Below are 19,462 nucleotides of genomic sequence, written 5' to 3'. Positions count from 1 at the left end.
CAAATCTATGAAAAATTAGGAGTAAAATGAGTCCAATATGAAAAATTTAGCCTAGGACCACCTTTGGCTAAATTGCTAGGAGCACTCTCTAGCTTACTAAGGACACTCTCTAATTTGCTAATGCCACTCCTACTAGAAAACTAAGAAAAGAATGTATTTCTAGGTTAGGTTAAATGGAATCAAAGTGTCCAAGTAACCTACCCTAGAATCAATATACAATAGCTACTAAAAAGGGAAATACAGTGCCTTACAAATACAAAGGCAAAAATAACCTATACAAAAGAAACTATGTACAAAACATATGAAAAGGTCTTGAAGATCATCCCATTCCTCTTGGTTCTTTTATGATATCACCTCTTGGATTCCTTGGCCTTGGCCATAGTCTATCAATTGGTCCTGTTGGTCTCATGCATCTGCTGTCCAATGAAGATTATTATACTTGATGACATCATAATAAAATATGAAATTCCCATGCCGCTATTTTGTGACTACATGTGCCATTAAATTGGACAAAACGTATAATCAACACTTAATCAAGGAGAAACTGAATAATGGTCTTATAGAAATAGCATATGTCCCTTTTGGATGTCAGTTTGGCAAATTAGGAATAATAGATATCCATTCAAAAGCTTGAGGGGGAGTGTTGCACCAGAGTATTATTTCCTATCTTTCTGTTTTTTTGTTAGGTGATTTTTTTGGATTTTTTTGGTTATTTTTTGCAATTAGGATAGGTTGTCTATTTCTTGTAATTGGGTCATATTTTGATGGGATTATTTTATGATATTTATCTGAGGAGATATTTTATAAGAGTTATTTTTATACACAACTCTACAATGATGAGATATTGTTCGCTTTGGGCCTAAGCCCTCACGGTTTTACTTTTGGTCATCACCCAAAAGGCATCCCAATCATTGGAATATGAGTATATTTTTATAAGTTGTTATTTTTTCTCTTATTTTATCGATGTGGAACTTGTTTGTATCTCAACATATTTGTTGCTTGTAATTCCTAGGTTAGCTTTAATTTCCTCTAACCTGTATATATTGTCATCAGCCTTATACAATTGAATTATCATAAATAATATTCAGTTTTTCATATTTCAAGTTGTTTATAGAAACTCAACATAAAAATTGGCTCTGCAAGGATGCACGTGTTGCAAACCTATATGAAGTTTAAAGAAGTAAAAATCTGCAACTTAATATAATATTACTGCTATGTCATGGTTGAACTGATTAAATGAAGATAATGATGATGCAGATAGTAACTCTCTTTTCTGTTTAGCTTGCCCTTTTTCTGGATTCAGAGTGATAATGGGATTTATGTGTGCTTTGTCCCTTAAGAAACATTAATAATGAAATTTAAGAAGCTTTTTTAGTTGGTGGTGTAATGATGCTCGTTCTTTTCCCTTCCTAAAGAATAGCTGCCATTGTGAGTTTATTTGATAGTGATGTAAGTTAGAGGATATTAAACTTCCTGTCTTCCATATGCTTGCTTTATAATATTTCTCTAAACTGCTTTATGGTACCTTTTTTCTTTTCAGCATGGGTCATTTGACCATCTGAATTCTGCTGAAACCACTGTGCCTTCAAAACCAGGATCATCTATTGGAGCAGCTATTGCAGCAACTTTGACTATTCCCTCTGATGCTCAGCGGATTGTGACATTTTCTTTGGCATGGGACTGTCCTGAAGTCAAGTTTTCTGAAGGAAGGACATATTACAGGTAGGTGGTAGAAAACATGTATAAGAATATTTCTTGTTTGAAGGCTACACATAACTAATAAACTTGATTAGCAGGCGTTACACTAAATTCTATGGTACTAATGGAGATGCTGCTGCAGATATTGCACATGATGCTCTTATTGGTAATATTCTTTGCCGAACTCCATTAAATTGTGTTTGTAACGTGGGGATTGCATCTAAATTTGATATCAATCATAACTATATACATATTAGATTTTTGTAAAGCCAGATTGTGGATAGAGTTTATCTTGATGTCAAATTTGGATGCATTTCCCACCTTACACTTGTTGACAAAAAACCATGCAGAGGCATACCTCATTCATGAATTTGTTAATACCATAAAAGACTTAATTGAAACTTCTATGAATTTGTGATGTAGAACATTGCCAATGGGAGGCTCAGATTGATGATTGGCAAAGACCAATACTTGAGGACAAAAGACTTCCTGAATGGTAATCTTCAATTCTTTATTCACTGCCTGCTCCTACAGTCAAAATCTGAAGTTTTTAGAGTTTTGTGCAGGTACCCAACTACCCTTTTAAATGAACTTTACTATTTGAATTCTGGGGGAACAATTTGGACAGGTATTTGGAGCTCTTAAAATATTGGATTTTATCAGCTAATAACTCTAGTTTATTTTCCTTTTAAAACCTTGCTTAGATGACAGTGGGTTACAATTTTCAATTTGTCTTTGATATTTTTTATCCTTTGCAGATGGTTCACCTCCCATGCGTAGTTTAGTTAAAACACGAGAAAGAAAATTTTCCCTGGATGGATTCATATCTGGTTTAGATAATAAACATAATTTATCACATCAAAATGATACCGCTATCAACATTCTTGAAATGTTTAGCTCAGTAGTTGAGCAAACACACTCTCCACCTGCATCAAAGTCTGCATCTGGAGTAAATCTGCTCCAAGAAGGGGAAGAAAACATTGGTCAGTTTCTTTATCTGGAAGGCGTTGAGTATCAAATGTGGAACACCTACGATGTCCACTTTTACTCTTCTTTTGCACTAGTCATGCTATTTCCAAAACTTGAACTTAGCATCCAAAGAGACTTCGCTGCAGCAGTGCTGATGCATGACCCTAGTAAGATGAAACTTCTACATGATGGCCAATGGGCACAAAGAAAGGTTCTTGGTGCTGTTCCTCATGATATTGGAATCAATGATCCATGGTTTGAAGTAAATGGATATAATCTTTATAACACAGATAGGTGGAAAGACTTGAATCCAAAATTTGTTCTCCAGATTTATAGGGATGTAGTTGCTACTGGTGACAAGAAGTTTGCGCAAGCTGTTTGGCCAGCTGTTTATATTGCAATTGCTTATATGGACCAATTTGACAAGGATGGTGATGGAATGATTGAAAATGAAGGCTTCCCTGATCAAACTTATGACACATGGTCTGTGTCTGGCGTGAGTGCGTATAGTGGTGGACTGTGGGCGGCAGCACTTCAGGCAGCATCAGCACTGGCGCATGAAGTTGGTGACAAGGGTTCTGAAGATTATTTTTGGCTTAAGTTTCAAAAAGCAAAGGCCGTATATGAAAAGTTATGGAATGGTTCCTACTTTAATTATGATAGCAGCGGTGGAAGTTCGAGTTCATCTATTCAAGCTGATCAATTAGCTGGTCAATGGTCAGTATTGTTTTTTGGAACTATTTTGTATATGCATGCCTTGCTTACATTAGTAGCACTTAGAAGTAGCTTTATGGTTGTCATGGCTGATATTGTGCTACTGTTATGGTACAGTGATCCATTAAAACATGATTGGAAACCAAGTACAATACTAAATTTGTGCATGCATTTTCATTGTGTGACATGGTTCACTCTAAAAGATTGTGCATTTAAAGTGGGTGTAGAAAAATATGATATCACGAGACATATTGTTGATATGGCTCTAGAGATCTCTGATGACTGAAAAAATGTATGTGGTTTATTTGTTCAGTGTATAAGGACTCATTCAGTAAAAACAAGTTGTTGGCTCTGTGATCTTGACTATGTATGTGCATATGTGCTGCAACTAAGATAAAAGGGTAGCTTTTGTTAATTATTTAGGAGCAAGGTTGTCAATCTCGAGAGTTTACATAATCTCGTGAAGGCTCCATAAACTCGAATTGTAAACTAATTGTAAATTCGAGAGTTTACTTAATATAAAAAATATGTTAAAATATTTATAAATAACTTAATAACTAACATTTAACTTCATATTAAAGTAAAATAGTAAATTCTAATAATAAAGTAACAAATTTTAGTGACAAATACATAATTTTGCACAAGACACAACTTACAAGTTCTTAAAAATAAAATGATAGTAAATAGAAAACTAAAAAAAGACTAATATCTTCAAATTAAGTCTAAAAAATATTAACTATTACATGTATAATATATTTATGGACTAGATTAAAAAAATGGGACATGAGAGAAAATAAATAAAACAAGGAAGGGAAAGGGGAAAGAAAGAACCTTCACTACAAAGAATGAACAACCCTAGTGCAAAGAGAACACGGAGGAGAGAACTTGGACGCATGACATAGAGGAGAAAACCAGAACGCATCACACGAAGGAGAAAATCAATATGCATGGCATAGAGGAGAGAACCAAAACGCACGGTGATGCGGAGGAGAGAACCAGAACGCATGACATAGAGAGGAAGAACGCACAGAGGGAGAAGGAGAGTCGCATGACACATAGAGTAGGAAAAAAACTTTGTTTTGGGAAAATCCTAAGTGAAACATGCATTTCGGGGGGGGGGGGGGGGGTTTGAGTGAAGTTCGTAATCTCGCAATATCGAAGTAAACTCGCGAGATTACTTGAGATTGCACAAGATTACCTGAGATTTCTCAAAAACGAGATTACTAACAAGCTATATAGGTATCACCAACCAATTTTGTAATCTTGTACGAGTTTACGAGTTATCAGTCGAGATTGATAACCATGTTTAGGATCCTTGTTGGATCAAGAGCTTACCACTAATCTAAAAGCCATAATTGATGGTAAGGATACAACTTTATTTCTTTAAAAATTCTTAGAGCCTCTCGTCTAGCTCAAGGGTCTGCACCCATTATAGGTGTCATAGGTTGAGATGTCAAGTCCTTCAAATCCTTAGGGTGACATTGATCGAATAAAGGCAACAATCTCCCCCCCCCCCTCTCCCCCAAGTGTCATCTCGGGATTTGAACCCACAACCTTGCTTTAATACCACTAGTTGGATCAAGCATTCCATTAAAGCCAAAAGCTATAGCTGATGATAATGATGCAACTTTATTTCCTTATGGATTCTTAGAGTTGTATCTAACTAAAAGAGCTACACACCCCTTATAGGCACATGGGTTGGGATGTTTAGCCCATTAAATCCTCGGGGTGATGTTGACCAAATAAAGCCAACAAGCCTATTAGAAGAGTTGATTTAAAGGTAGAGGAAGAACAAGAAAAAAATGGTGTGAAAACATTAAAAGGTATTAAGATATTATGGAGATTTATCAGGGTTAATCATATCTTAGCTAATCATATCATATCATTTAAATACTTATTTTTTTTCATTATAAATAAGAGTTATTTGTGCTGAAGATTGACGCACAATTCCTAAATCACAACATGTATCTAGAGCTTAGAATTTTTTTTACCGCATGAACAATACTTGTGCATGACATTGTTTTCTAGCGACCCCTTGACTGTGGTCGACAACATACGACGACCCTAAACTACATCCGACAACCCTGTTTGGCCCCATTTGGCATTTGCTTGGCCCTGTTTGGTTTTGGTCCCTCTTTGCCTTATCTCCCATGACCACTCTTGCTTCCGCTTCACCCACAACGTTTACCAACATTGCCCTAATTTCGTGCGAGAAATTGATCAGATCGGCCAATTGCACAACCTAGGCAACTATGGTTCAACTTTGGTTTTGTGGTCAAGGACATGCCGACCACTTGACCACCAAAGCTTTTGTCATTGCTACGGATGAGCGAGCCCAATGGCAGCAAATTGATGCCTCGCTGTATACAATTCTTTGGTTTTCCATTGCCTTAACCCTTCAACATTCATATCAAGCTTTTGACAAGTGTTATGATGTATGGATCAAGGCCAAAAAAGTTTACACTAATAATGTTCAATGCCTTTACAATGTTATCACCACTATGATGACCACCAAGCTTGAAAATATGGACATGCAGACATATCTGAGTAAGCTCAAATGTCTGATCGCTAACTACAACAACTTGATGCCTTATCCCTCTAATAAGGAGACTTTTGAGCAGCAACGACACCAATACTTCATGATTCTTGCACTAGTTGGTCTTCTGTCTGAGCTTGAGTTTGTCCGTAATCAGATTTTGTCTGCCCACGTAGTTCCTATATACAACACGATTAGTGAACGGTTATTGCATCTCTGCATTCTTCATAATGTGGCCAATCCTTTTGCATCTTCTGTTGACTCCTTTGCTCTTGTTTCACACTCATCTAATCATGGTAGTGGACGTGGAGGCAACCATGAAAAATAGAATCGTCGTTGTAATTATTGTCACTTTTTTTATCATATGAAAGCTGATTGTCGCAAAAAGGCCTGAGATTGGTTACAATCAGCGAATGTTGCCCAAGTGACCAATGTTGCCTCTCATGTCGATGACACTATTTTTGCCTCTGACTATCATGATTTCCTTCAGTTTTAGGTAGCCCAATAATCTGCCTGCCTATCACTGTCGTGGTTCAGTTTGGTAATTTTGTAGTCTTTATTTCTCAGTCTCCTTTTGGACCTTGGATTCTTGACTTTAGTGCTTCTAATCATATGATTGGTAACCAAACCCTTTTCTCTCACTTGTCTTTCTCAACCTTCTTGTCATCTGTTACTCTTGCAGATGGTTTTCAGATTAAAGTTCATGGCATTGGTCAAACACACCCACTCTTTAACCTCCCTTTACATTCTGTCTTGTTTGTTTCTGGTTATCCTTTTACTTTAATTTTCATTAGCAAACACAGTCGCACCCTTAATTTCTCTATCTTGTTTGTTAATTTTGTTCTTGTTCAAAATCGACATACCAAACGGACGATTGGAGTAGGACATGAGTCTGGGGGATTGTATCGTTTTTCACCACCAATTACTTATGTCTCCACTTCTGTCGATCTTGCTCATCAGCGTCTTGGTCACCTTAGCTTGGAGAAATTTCCTCTTTTAGTTCCTAGTTTTTCTTCAATTAAATTCATCCAGTGTGAGTCGTGTTAGTTAGGGAAACATATCCACCAGTCCTATAGGTCTAGTGTTAATAAATGTGTTGCATCCCCTTTTACTTTGGTTCACTCTGATAGTTGGGGACTTAGTCGAGTCATTTCAACTTTAGGTTATTCTTATTTTGTTACGTTTATTGATGAAATTTCGTGTTGCACTTGGGTTTTTTTTTAATAAAATACTATTATGATGTTTTTAATATTTTTCAAAGTTTTTCCATTGAAATTTTTACTCAATTTGGGACGTCAATTAAAGTTTTGCGCACTAATAATGCAAAATATTTGTCTTCCAAATTCCAGTCTTTTATCTCCTTACAAGATATTCTTCATCAGACCTCTTGCGCTCATACACCACAACAAAATTGTGTTGCTGAACACAAAAACCATTTGGTTGAGACAATTCGTATACTTCTCCTTCATCATAAACTTTCACTTCGCTTCTGGTGCAATATGATTCCCACTGCCTGTTACTTGATTAATCGCATGCCCTCCTCCGTTCTCAACAATCAAATTCCATACACCATCTTGTATCCACAACATGACCTCTATCTTGTCCCACTTCTTGTCTTTGGATGTACATGTTTTGTCCATGATCTCAGTCCAGGAAGAGATAAACTTTCTGACAGTTCTTCAAGTGTGTCTTTCTTGGGTATTCTCATCTCCAAAATGGATATTGTTTCTTTTGTCCACAACTTCAACAGTACCTTGTTTCAACTGATATCTCTTTCTTTGAGTCCTTTCCTTTCTTCTCTGAGGATGCTGACAATCATCTTCCTCTTAATGCTCAACTTGATGTTCCAGCTCCGATTGTAGTCAACTAGTCGTTGATCCACCACCATTACTTGTTTATCAATGAAGAATACGACATCCACAGGTGGTTCCACATACACATCCTCCAACATCATCTCCTGTTCCAAACGACCATCCAACAACATTCCCTGCACTTGAACCTCCTTTACCCAAGCTTCCCATTGTTATCTGCAACGGTATTTGATTTACTCGTAATCCTAATCCTTTATATGCATATACTTTTTTTTGTCATCAATTATATCTTTCCTATTTTTCTTTTGTTTCCTCTTTGGATTTTGTTGTTATTCCTAGGTCTACAAGTGAAATTATTGCTGATTATGGGTGGAGACAGATGATGTTGAATGAAACGGATGTTGTACAGACTAGTGGCACATGGGAGTTGGTGCCTTTGCCTCCTAACAAATCTACATTTGGTTGTCGATGGGTGTACACAGTCAAGGTTGCACTAGATGACAATATTGACCACTTTAAAGCAGGTCGGTTGCCAAGGGCTATACTTAGATCTATGGCCTTGATTATGGTGATACTTTCTCTCCTGTAGTCAAGATGACTTCTGTTCGTTTGTTTCTTACTATAGCTGTCATTCGTCATTGGCTATTGCACCAATTGGATATTAAAAATGTATTTTGAAATTGTGAATTGCACAAAGAGGTTTATATGGACTAGCCCCCCGGCTTTACTACTTCTGATGACTCTCACCTTGTATGACGCCTCCATCGTTCTATTTATGGCTTGACGCAATCTCCTCATGCCTAGTTTGGTCGCTTCAGCTCGACCTTAATTGAATTTGATATGACTCAATGTGAGGTTGACCACTTTATTTTCTTCCCTCACTTCTTTGCACTTATTTAGTGGTATATATCGATGACATTGTCATTATTGGTGATGATTCCAATGATATTTGTCACCTCAAATCTCACCTTCAACGTCAGTTCCAGATGAAAGACTTCGACCCTCTGAAATATTTTTTGGAGATCGAGGTTGCTCAATCTGCTTTCGGTGTTGTCATTTCTCAGTAGGAATATGCTTTGGACATTCTCACTTAGTCTGGTATGGTTGATTGCCGCCTTAGTGACCCTCCGATGGACCTCAACATCAAGCTTCTTTCGGGTAGGGGGAGCCATTGGATGACTCGAAAAGATATCGTAGAGTCGTTGGCAGACTCAATTATCTAACTATGACCAGGTCACCAGGCCATACATTGCATTCTTAGTAAGTGTGGTAAGCCAATTTATCAACTATCCTCATGATAGCCATTGGACTATAGTCATGAGGATCCTCAGATATATCAAGAAGGTGTTGGGTTGTGGACTTATATATGAGGACAAAGGCAATTCCAAAATTGTGTGTTACTTTGATGCTGATTAGGCAAGATCATCATCAGATCGAAGCTCTACCTCTTGCTTGCTATTGTGTTTTGATTGGAGGTAACTTGATTTCGTGGAGAAGCAAGAAGTAAAATATAGTTGCTAGATCCAGTGCGAAAGTAGAACATTGTGCTATGGCAGTATCTGTGAGTGAAATTAAATGGCGACAACAACGTCTCAAGCAACTCCAAATTGGAGACACCCAGGGAACTAAACTCATCTATGATAATCAAGTTTCTCTTCACAATGCCTCCAATCCAGTCTTCCACAAGCGAACTAAACACATAGAAATAAATTGTCATTTTGTAAGAGAGAAAGTACTCTTAGGAGAGATCACAACCGAGTTCATCCACTATAGTAACTAGTTAGCAAATGTCTTCACAAAATCGCTTAAAGGCCCTTGGGTTGATTACATTTGTAACAAGCTTGGTGCATATGATATATATGCTCCAGCTTAAGGGGGAGCGTTAAGATATTGTGAAAATTTATTAGGGTTAATCATATCTTAACAAATCATGTCATGTAAATCCTTATTTTTTTTCCATTATAAATAAGAGTTATGTGTGCTAAAGATTGACACACAATTCCAAAATCACAACAAAAGGGATTCATTTTTAATTCCCTAAACAATTGATTTTTGAAAGAATAAAATGGCAGCATTTGGTCCATGTAGCCAACCCCACTTGGTAGGTAAAGACTTTGGCTGTTGTCATATACAAGCATGGCTTTTGAAACTAAACTTTTACGAGTAGAAAATGCAAGCATCTGAACAATGTAGTAGGATTAGTTCTCTATACAAGTTGAACTTTGGGGTTATTCTTAATTATTGCACATGTAGCTTTCTCTTGCTAACATCTAAAATGGAATTGGAACTTTTTATTTCCTTTTTTGCAGGTATGCTAGAGCATGTGGTCTTTTGCCAATTGTTGAAGAAAAGAAAAGTAGAAGCGCACTTAAAATGGTTTATAATTACAATGTTATGAAAGTACAGGACGGAAGGCGTGGTGCTGTAAATGGGATGTTACCTGATGGAAATGTTGACATGTCGACAATGCAATCACGGGAAATATGGTCAGGCGTCACATATGCCTTAGCTGCAACAATGATCCAAGAAAATATGATTGACATGGCATTTCAAACTGCTGGTGGGGTATATGAAACTGCGTGGTCCAACAATGGACTCGGGTAAAGATAATTTATATTGTCCTCTTAGTGGTACTTGTGTAAAGTTGCAGACTGAAGTTTATATTGAGTTGCGTCTCGATAGGTTCCAGCATAAAACAACAACAAAAAAAATGAGCTAGTAATTGACTGTATTATAGAATAAGGCCTGATGAAGGATATTCAGGATTATATATGCCAGGGTGTACCCCAGTACGAGAAAAAGAAAGACAAAATACGACTGGTCATTCAAGAGCATAGTCCCTCCCATGGATCCAGATTCCAATTCATGCCTCCCTCTCCTCACTCCTTATTTCCCTGATTCCCTCTATAAGCACTTCTCTTCCTAACTAACCTGCATGGGATGCATTCCCAGCACTGCTAAGTGCTATCTGAGCATTTTTTTTCTTATTTCTCCCTCCAAGGCCTTGATTGGGTGCATCGCACCTGTATCTCCTCCTCTTATACACGTGTTCAACTGTTGGCCTCGGGGCGTCCTTCCCCATCAAGACACACCTCTTTCCAAGGTGGAGTCCTGCGAACTGCTCCTGTAAGTCAAGGTTGCCCACGAATTTTCACACTCTGGCAGCTGGTGCCCTTGAATCTAAACTTCCATGATCCCTTGTTGATTTTGATGAATTGCCAAAAAGCTTCTACAGGCTGCACCTTAATCTCCGAATCCTCTATTAAGCACGTGGAGGTTTAATTTGAATAGCATTACTAATTGACTCCTTCCACTGTTGTCAACCCTACATCACCTCTCACTGTTGTTGGTGAGTCCCTACCCTGAAGGAGATTGTTTTTGGTGGATTCATGATAGTTAGTATGATACAAAAATTCAGCCCAACTTAGTCATTTAGGCCACTGCTTGGGTTTGGTCCCAGTCAAACTTCTCAGATAAGTCAATACACCTATTGATCACCTCGATTTGCTATCTATTTGAGGATTGTGAGCTGAGCTGAACCGGAATTTACTAGTTAATTTGAACAATTCAGTACAAAGTGAACCAATGAAAATCTTGTCTAGATCAGTTACAGTGAATAAAGGGGATCCGTGTAATCTCACCACTTACTCAACAAACACTTCAGCTATCTCCTTAGCCAAGTAGGGATGAGATATAGCTATGAAGTGGACATATTTCATTAATCTATCTATCACCACCATGATTGTATCCTTTCCTCCAGCTTTAGGTAGTCCTCCTATGAAATCCTGATAGGTCTCAACTGGATATTAAGAGAGAATTGAAAAATAACGAAAGATTGTAGTATTATTGCTCTTGAGTCCTTGCTGTCAACACAACCAGAAGGACAGAATACAGTGAACTAGGCAATTCGAGAGTGCCTATCTCTCCCAGAATACAATACTTCCGAATGCCTTCCTCCCCCATATTCCCTCCTATTTATACAATTTAATAGTCCCTACCCGACTGTCATCAGTTAGTTACAAAAATAACTAACTACCCCCCTTTTCCCTCCTAACATAGACCTGTTTAACCACAGGTCCCCTATCAATACTCTCCCCTCGAGCAATCACCTTGTCCTCAAGGAAGAATTGTGGAAATGCAGTCTGCATCTTGGTTGCTGTCTCCCACGAATTCTCACAGTCCGGTAGGTTGTGCCACTGAATGAGCACCTCCAGTTCTCCTGTTCTGCTGTACCTGTAAGATAAGAGTTCTGCAGGCTGTGGCTGCAATTCCCAATCTACAGAAATTTCCTCCGGAAGGGACTGTACTTGCTTCTCCAGCGGGACGGCCTTCTTTAATTTACTGACGTGGAAGACTGGATGAATTCTACTGCTCTCCGGTAATTGCAACTTGTAAGCCACAGCACCAACCTTAGCCAACACCCGAAAAGGACCATAGTATCTCGGGCCTAATTTCTCATTTCTCCTTTTCGCTAACGATTTGAGTCTATAAGGTTGGGCTTTGAGATAAACCCAATCGCCCACCTCAAAGTTAACATCTCTTCTCTTCCTATCTGCTTGCTGTTTCATCCTATGCTGTGCCTTACCAATGTTCGCCTTTAACTCCTCCAAAACTCCATCTCTCTCTTCTGCCATTACATTCACGGCTTCCACTTTGGACGGAAAGGTTGGAGCCTTAAAAATCGCTGGGGGATCCCTTCCATACACCGCCTTGAATGGAGTCATACCCGCCGACTGATTATAATGTGTGTTGAAACAAAATTCTTCCCAAGCTAGCCACCTAGGCCATTGCTTGGTTTTATCGCCCACGAAGCACCTCAAATAATCCTCCAAGCACCTATTAACCACTTCTGTTTGTCCGTCCGATTGGGGATGATAGGCCGAAGTATATGTCAATTTAGTGCCTGCTGATTTAAACAATTCTGACCAGAATTGACTCAAAAATAACTTGTCCCTATTCGTGACAATGGACTTGGGAAACCCATGCAGTCGCACCACTTCCCGAATGAACATTTGGGCTACCTCCTGTGCTGAAAAAGGATGGGATAGGGGTAAGAAGTGGGCATACTTAGATAACCTATCTACTACCACCAAAACTGTATCCTTGCCCGAAGCTCTTGGGAGTCCACCAATGAAATCCATGGAAAGGTCAGTCCAAATTTGGGTAGGGATTGGTAAGGGTTGCAGCAATCCCCCTGGAGCCAATGTTTGATATTTATTAGTCTGGCAGATGTGACATTCGGTCACGAATTTAGTGATATCCTTCTTCATTCCCTTCCAGAAAAATACAGCCGACACCCTCTTGAAGGTTCTGAACACTCCAACATGTCCCCCCATAGCCGTCTCATGAAACTCCTGAATGATAAGAGGAATTCTGGTAGAATTCCTGGGCAAAACCAACTTGCCCTTAAAGAATAATTTTCCCTCCTTCAGTTCATACTCCTTCAACCTGTCAGGGTCAGTGATCAATTTTTGTATTAAAGTTTGCATTTCAGCATCCTCCAAGAACTCCTTTTCCCATTTCTGTCACTCCTCCATTTCCACCCTTGATATGGCAGCATACATCATCTGCCTTGAAAGCCCATCTGCAGCCTTATTCTCATAACCAGGCTTGTAGTGGATTTCAAAATCAAATCCCAACAGTTTGGTGGTCCACTTGTGATGCTCCTCTCCCAACAATTTCTGTTCAGTAAGAAATTTAAGGCTTCTCTGGTCGGTTTTTATAATGAATTTCCTACCCATCAAGTAATGTCTCCATTTCTGGACAGCCAACACAATTGCCATTAATTCCCTTTCATAAACTGATTTCTTCTGTGCCTTTTCAGATAATGCTTTACTCATAAAGGCTAATGGTCTGCCCTCTTGTAACAACACTACCCCTATTCCTCTGCTAGAAGCGTCAGACTCCACTACAAACTGCTTGGAAAAGTTCGGTACTGCCAGTATAGGTAATGCTGCCATGGCCTGTTTAAGTGTCTCAAAAGCTTTGGTAGCTTCCCTATTCCACTCAAAAGCGTCTTTCTTCAACAATTCTGTTAGAGGTCTAGACGTCTCCCCATAACCACGAACAAACCTCCTATAGTAGCCCATAAGACCCAAAAACCCCCTCAAACCCTTGAGGTTCGTGGGTTGAGGCCACTTGAGCATGGCTTCTACCTTAGAAAGGTTTGCTGCTACTCCTTCGGCCGAAATGACATGACCCAAATACTCCATATGAGACCTTGCGAACTCACACTTCTTCCCATTAGCCACTAACGAATTTTCCCGCAGACGTGTCAGCACTTGTCGTAAATGGTGTTGATGTTCTTCCTCGTCCCTGCTATACACCAGAATGTCATCAAAAAATACTAACACAAACTTCCTCAAAAATGGCCGTAATACTTCGTTCATTAACCCTTGGAATGTTGAAGGAGCATTGGTAAGGCCGAAAGGCATTACCAAATATTCATAGTGCCCCTCATGTGTTCTAAAAGCAGTCTTGTGAATATCCTCTTCTCTCATTCGAATTTGATGATAGCCCGATTTCAAATCCAATTTAGAAAATACGATGGCCCCAGACAGTTCATCCAACAGTTCATCAATAACTGGAATTGGGAATTTATCTGGTATGGTTACCTTATTCAATGCTCTGTAATCCACACAAACCCGCCAACTTCCGTCCTTCTTTTTTACCAAAATAATAGGACTAGCATAAGGGTTGATGCTAGGTCTGATTATTTCGGTTCTCAGCATATCTTGCACCAATTTTTCAATCTCATTTTTCTGGTAATAAGGGTACCTATAGGGTTTGAGGTTAGGAATCTCTGCCCCTTCCTTCAAATTGATAGCATGATCTTGCCCTCTTGAAGGAGGCAGCCCCTGGGGTTCCCGGAAAACCTCCTTAAACTCCTCCAATATTTGTTTTATGCTTTCTGGAACTGCTTTCATCTTCTCCCCCGGTCCTGTTTCTGCCACACAACACTCCACCCAGTAGATTTCTTCCTCCTCCTTCAATTGCTTGAGGGTACCTTTCAATGGCGCTTCTGCTATACTCAAGGAAGAATCTCCCTTGATCTGATAAACTTCTCCCCCTGGCCTGATTTTCAAGGTTAATTTATCAAAATTAGCCTTGATTTCTCCCAGTCCCCTCAACCATTCCATTCCCAATATCACGTCGACTCCCTCTAAGGCGAACAAATAAAAATTTTGCCTCACGGACACCCCCTGCACCTCCAACTCCACCCCTGCGCACATTCCCTGCGCCCTCACACTATGACCATCCCCTACCTTCACCCAATACTGTTCTGTTTTCTCCACCCTCAGCCCCAATTTCTTCACCACCGATTCAGCAATGAAATTGTGGGAAGCTCCACAATCAATCAAAATCAAGATTGAATTATCCCCTATCTTTCCCCAAAATTTGAATGAATGTTTGGAAGTCATTCCCACCATACTACGAAAATCTAGTGTCGTGGTGGAAGACTTACCACTCCATTGGATCTCCTCTTCTTCCTCCATCTCTTCCACGCCCTCTTCAAGCAACATTATTCTAATTTGCTTGTTTTTACACACATGCCCAGGAGAGTATTTTTCTTCACATCTGAAACAAATTCCCTTTCTCCTCCTTTCTTGGTACTCCGCATCCGTCATATTTTTCCAATTCAGCTTTCCTTCCCCTTTCCTACTCTCCTCCCTTTTCATTTCAGTGGTTTCATCATTTCTTTTCTTCTCTTCGTCCCTCCGATTGCCATAGATGTTCCTGCTCCATCCTCCCTTGTGAATGGTCATCGACGATTCCCCCACTTCCTTCTTCAAAATTGAATTTCGAGATTCTATCAAAAGAGCCAAGTCCATAATTTCCTCCAACGAATTAGGTTGATGCAACCTCAATTCCGCTTTAACCTCCTCCTTGAGACCATTCAAGAAAATGCCCTTCAAATAATTTGCATCCCCAATCTTGAGAGGTCCCGAATTGGTCTCAAATTTCTCCCTATACTCAGCCACGCTCCCTTCCTGCTTAAGGCCCAACAGCACCTCAAAAGGGTTTTGTGCCACCACGGGCTGAAATCTTCTCAGCAACGAACCTTTGAAATCCATCCATGAGGGATTTTGATTTCTACTTTCCCACCACTGAAACCACGCCAGTGCCTTCCCTTGCAACGCCACCATCGCCACCTCCACCTTCTCGTCCTCCAAGACGCCTTTCAACCTGAAATATCTCTCCATCTTTCCCACCCAGCCCATCACTTCATTCTTGATCGCCTCAGGTTCGCAACCAGCTCCGATGCGAGTTGATAGGTCTCAACTGGATATTAAGAGAGAATTGAAAAATAACGAAAGATTGTAGTATTATTGCTCTTGAGTCCTTGCTGTCAACACAACCAGAAGGACAGAATACAGTGAACTAGGCAATTCGAGAGTGCCTATCTCTCCTAGAATACAATACTTCCGAATGCCTTCCTCCCCCTTATTCCCTCCTATTTATACAATTTAACAGTCCCTACCCGACTGTCATCAATTAGTTACAAAAATAACTAACTACCCCCCTTTTCCCTCCTAACATAGACCTGTTTAACCACAGGTCCCCTATCAAATCCATAGACACATTATACCACACGTGTTAGGGTGAGTATGCAATAATCCAGAAGGAATTAAGGCCTGATACTTATTCTGTTGGCAGATTTCACATTGCTGCACATATTCTTAAATCCGCTTCTTCATTCCTTCCCAACATAGTAACCTTGCAACCATCTTGTAAATACGAAAGTAACCCTGAGTGCCCTCCTAATGGTGTGTCATGACCCATGAAATTCCCTAAGAATCAAGGGAATTGTAGAAAATCTTTTCGGTATTACTAGTTTACCCCTGTAATATAATGTACCATGCAAGAGTTCATATGTTAAATGAGAACGAGTCCCTAGGGAGAAAAAAAAACGAATCAAACTTCTTGCATAAATAAAAATAACTTATGTATCTCAACTTTTTTAAGGAAATCTCTCATCTAACTTCTCCATATGCACCTACAAACATAAAAGAGCTTGGTATTCTTGCCTTGGAAAAGTTTTAATAGTAACTAGTAAGGTTCAACGATTGAAAAGATCCTATAGTTTAGAAACTAATCCAAACTGGATCTCAATCTCTGTCCTTCATGTACATCAATACTGGTTGAATAGTGTGGACTCTTACATTATGCCAAGGCAAGAGGTCATAAAATGAACAAACTCATTACAGCTAAGGATTTTCTACAAGCTAAACTAATATGTTTGGTTTTAATTTGAAGATATTTTTTTTGATTTAGAAGTTGTTAATAACAGAAACTGTGAAAGCTTGTTAAGCAGTACCTTTTGCAGTTGCTCTCTTTTTTGCTTCCTCATACCTCTTTAGATGATTTCTATTTATTTCTTTCATTTCTTTTTGAAAAAAGAATTATTCTAAATCCTTCTAAAAGTCCTACTAATCCTCCTGCTTACTAGATAAAATATTGAATGCTTTTAAACATTCCAAGACATTACATCAATTCATTTTTTTCATTTAATACTTTCTTAATAAAGTATTAGGAAGATTTGTTGGAGGATATAGCATTACTCTTGAAAAATATCAAATTCACTAACACTAATAATGGTACATTCAGTAACTGCCTGTGTTCTTGTTTGACCTATAGGTGTACCTGTTAATAGCCATGAAAGATAGGCCATTTTGATTATTGGTCATCATAACTTTGTAGAGTGTTTTAGGTAATTGTGTGATCTCACAAATTATCACTTGAATAATGCATGGTCCTGTTTTCATATTAAGGCCTGGGATCCTTTGCATTGCCGTTTCGAGTTAATGGGTAACACATGCCAAATGTATAATACTGGCCATCTTGTTTTTTCTGTACTAGCTTGTTCATGTGGATCTTTAATACTTACAGACATGTATCTTTTTTATGTATTCTTAATTCTATCTAATTAAGATTCTTCTACTTGATCAACAGTTATTCTTTCCAAACTCCTGAAGCGTGGACCACTAAAGATGAATATAGATCTTTATGTTACATGCGCCCCCTAGCCATATGGGCAATGCAGTGGGAATTATCAAGAGAAAAGCGCACTCAACATGAGAGTAAATCGGATATAAAAGAAGATATTTTGTCTAGATATCATGATGGTTTTTCGAAAGTTGCTCGCCTTCTAAAGGTGAAGGAGGAGACAGATTCTAGAAGTCTATTTCAGGTTATATATGATTTTACTTGCAAGAGGATGTGGGTATAGACATGCTTTGTTTGTAGATTGTGTGTATATATATATTGCAAGAGTAATGTTATATCCTCCTATGATTCCTCCTACAACTCTTAATACTTTACAAAAGAAAATAAAATGCACTTAAATAATGTCTTTGAAATACAAAAAGCATTCAATATTTAACGACCAGTTAGAGGATTTTAAATTATTCATATTGCAATGTTTTACATTGATCCTATTTGGATGAACTTTCTTGATAAGTTCTTATAGGACAAGAAAATAAAAATGAATTAAACTGCTCTTATATGTAAAAAAATTAATACTTAGCACTCTTGTCTAACGATTCTAAAGACAGATGTATAATTTGATTTTAATTAATAGAAAAAGTTTGATTTAATTTCTTTCTATTTTCTTCTCTTATAAGTATGTATTCATAAATTGTCCAAAGAAATCTTTTTGTATAACTATAAATTTGTGAGACCTTGTTGATTCTGAAGGGTACCATCATTTACCCGACAAATTTTACCATATTTCAGTAATAAATTATCTCAGTTTCAGAATATAAGAAAAACAAGGTTCTACTGTTAAAAAGGCAGAACATTTATGCTTGCTTCGTTTAATTGTCTGAGCTGGTGGATCTTATTAACAAAGACATTCTTGTGGCTTTTACTTTGCCAAATTTATGTAGTGCAAGTTTGGAAACAGATTGATATGCACTCACCCCAATTTCTTGAAGCAACAAATAGTTACTTTTGTGTTGAATCTGTAGTTTTTTATTATCATTCCAAACGCACTAGTACAAGTAAACAGTAGTTTCTTACATTTGCCAAACTAGGTGTAAATTCATATAATGCGTGAGAGGGGCAAGTGTAACAAAAAAAAATTGTTTTATGAGTGAACTTGATTAAACTTAATATATCATATATATATATGATCAATAATGAATAAAATAATTATTATTAGTGATACTCTTATGGAACAAAATTCTATGCTAAATTGAAGAAAAAAAATGTTTCTAGTTTTGTGATGGTTCGGTTTGTGCTGAATCCACCGTGATTATGTATCTACCTTAGTTTTCTGCTATCAATCCAAACACCCTAATACATCGAGAACCAATTATTAACCCAAATCATGATGTTAATTTGTTAGACATCAGTAACAACATGATACAAATAGAATGTTAAAAGTGTATTATAGGAAACAGGGTACAAATAGGATGTTCAAAGTGTATTATTCTACTTCTCTTCCTGTAATATACTTTTAACATTCTATTTGTATCAGGTTGATCTTGATGTTTAATATAATTTGATATATCAATTAAATTAATAATAATAATAAATAACAATGGTGACGACAGTAATAATGATAGTGATTGTAGTGTTAATGGTGAAAATGATAATTATACAACAATGACAATTAGAAGTGTTTATAATGTAGGTAAATGTGTTAGTATTGGTGATGATTGTGAAAAGGGTTATTATCAAATGTAACAGGATGTGTGTTTTTCAAACTAAAAATCAAATTCACAAATGT

General features: G+C 38.0%; 1 protein-coding gene across 3 annotated transcripts in view; it reads left to right on the top strand.

Moving 5' to 3' along the window:
- Nucleotides 1-18,134, top strand: part of LOC109811334 (Beta-glucosidase, GBA2 type family protein) — a 30,882-nt gene extending 12,748 nt beyond the window's left edge. For all 3 annotated transcript variants that reach the window (XM_020375040.3, XM_083075967.1, XM_083075966.1), the window contains 7 exons: nt 1,541-1,722; nt 1,797-1,864; nt 2,122-2,194; nt 2,265-2,326; nt 2,457-3,384; nt 10,038-10,328; nt 17,683-18,134. In XM_020375040.3, coding sequence (XP_020230629.1) covers nt 1,541-1,722; nt 1,797-1,864; nt 2,122-2,194; nt 2,265-2,326; nt 2,457-3,384; nt 10,038-10,328; nt 17,683-17,959 — 1,881 coding nt within the window. In that variant the 3' untranslated portion in view covers nt 17,960-18,134. The remainder of the gene's footprint in view (nt 1-1,540; nt 1,723-1,796; nt 1,865-2,121; nt 2,195-2,264; nt 2,327-2,456; nt 3,385-10,037; nt 10,329-17,682) is intronic.
- Nucleotides 18,135-19,462: the final 1,328 nt, after the last annotated feature.

Source organism: Cajanus cajan, chromosome 5 (genome assembly GCF_000230855.2).
Source record: "Cajanus cajan strain Asha chromosome 5, NIPB_CcT2T_4, whole genome shotgun sequence".
Classification (NCBI taxonomy): domain Eukaryota; kingdom Viridiplantae; phylum Streptophyta; class Magnoliopsida; order Fabales; family Fabaceae; genus Cajanus; species Cajanus cajan.
This window is presented reverse-complemented; position numbering and strand designations above follow the sequence as displayed.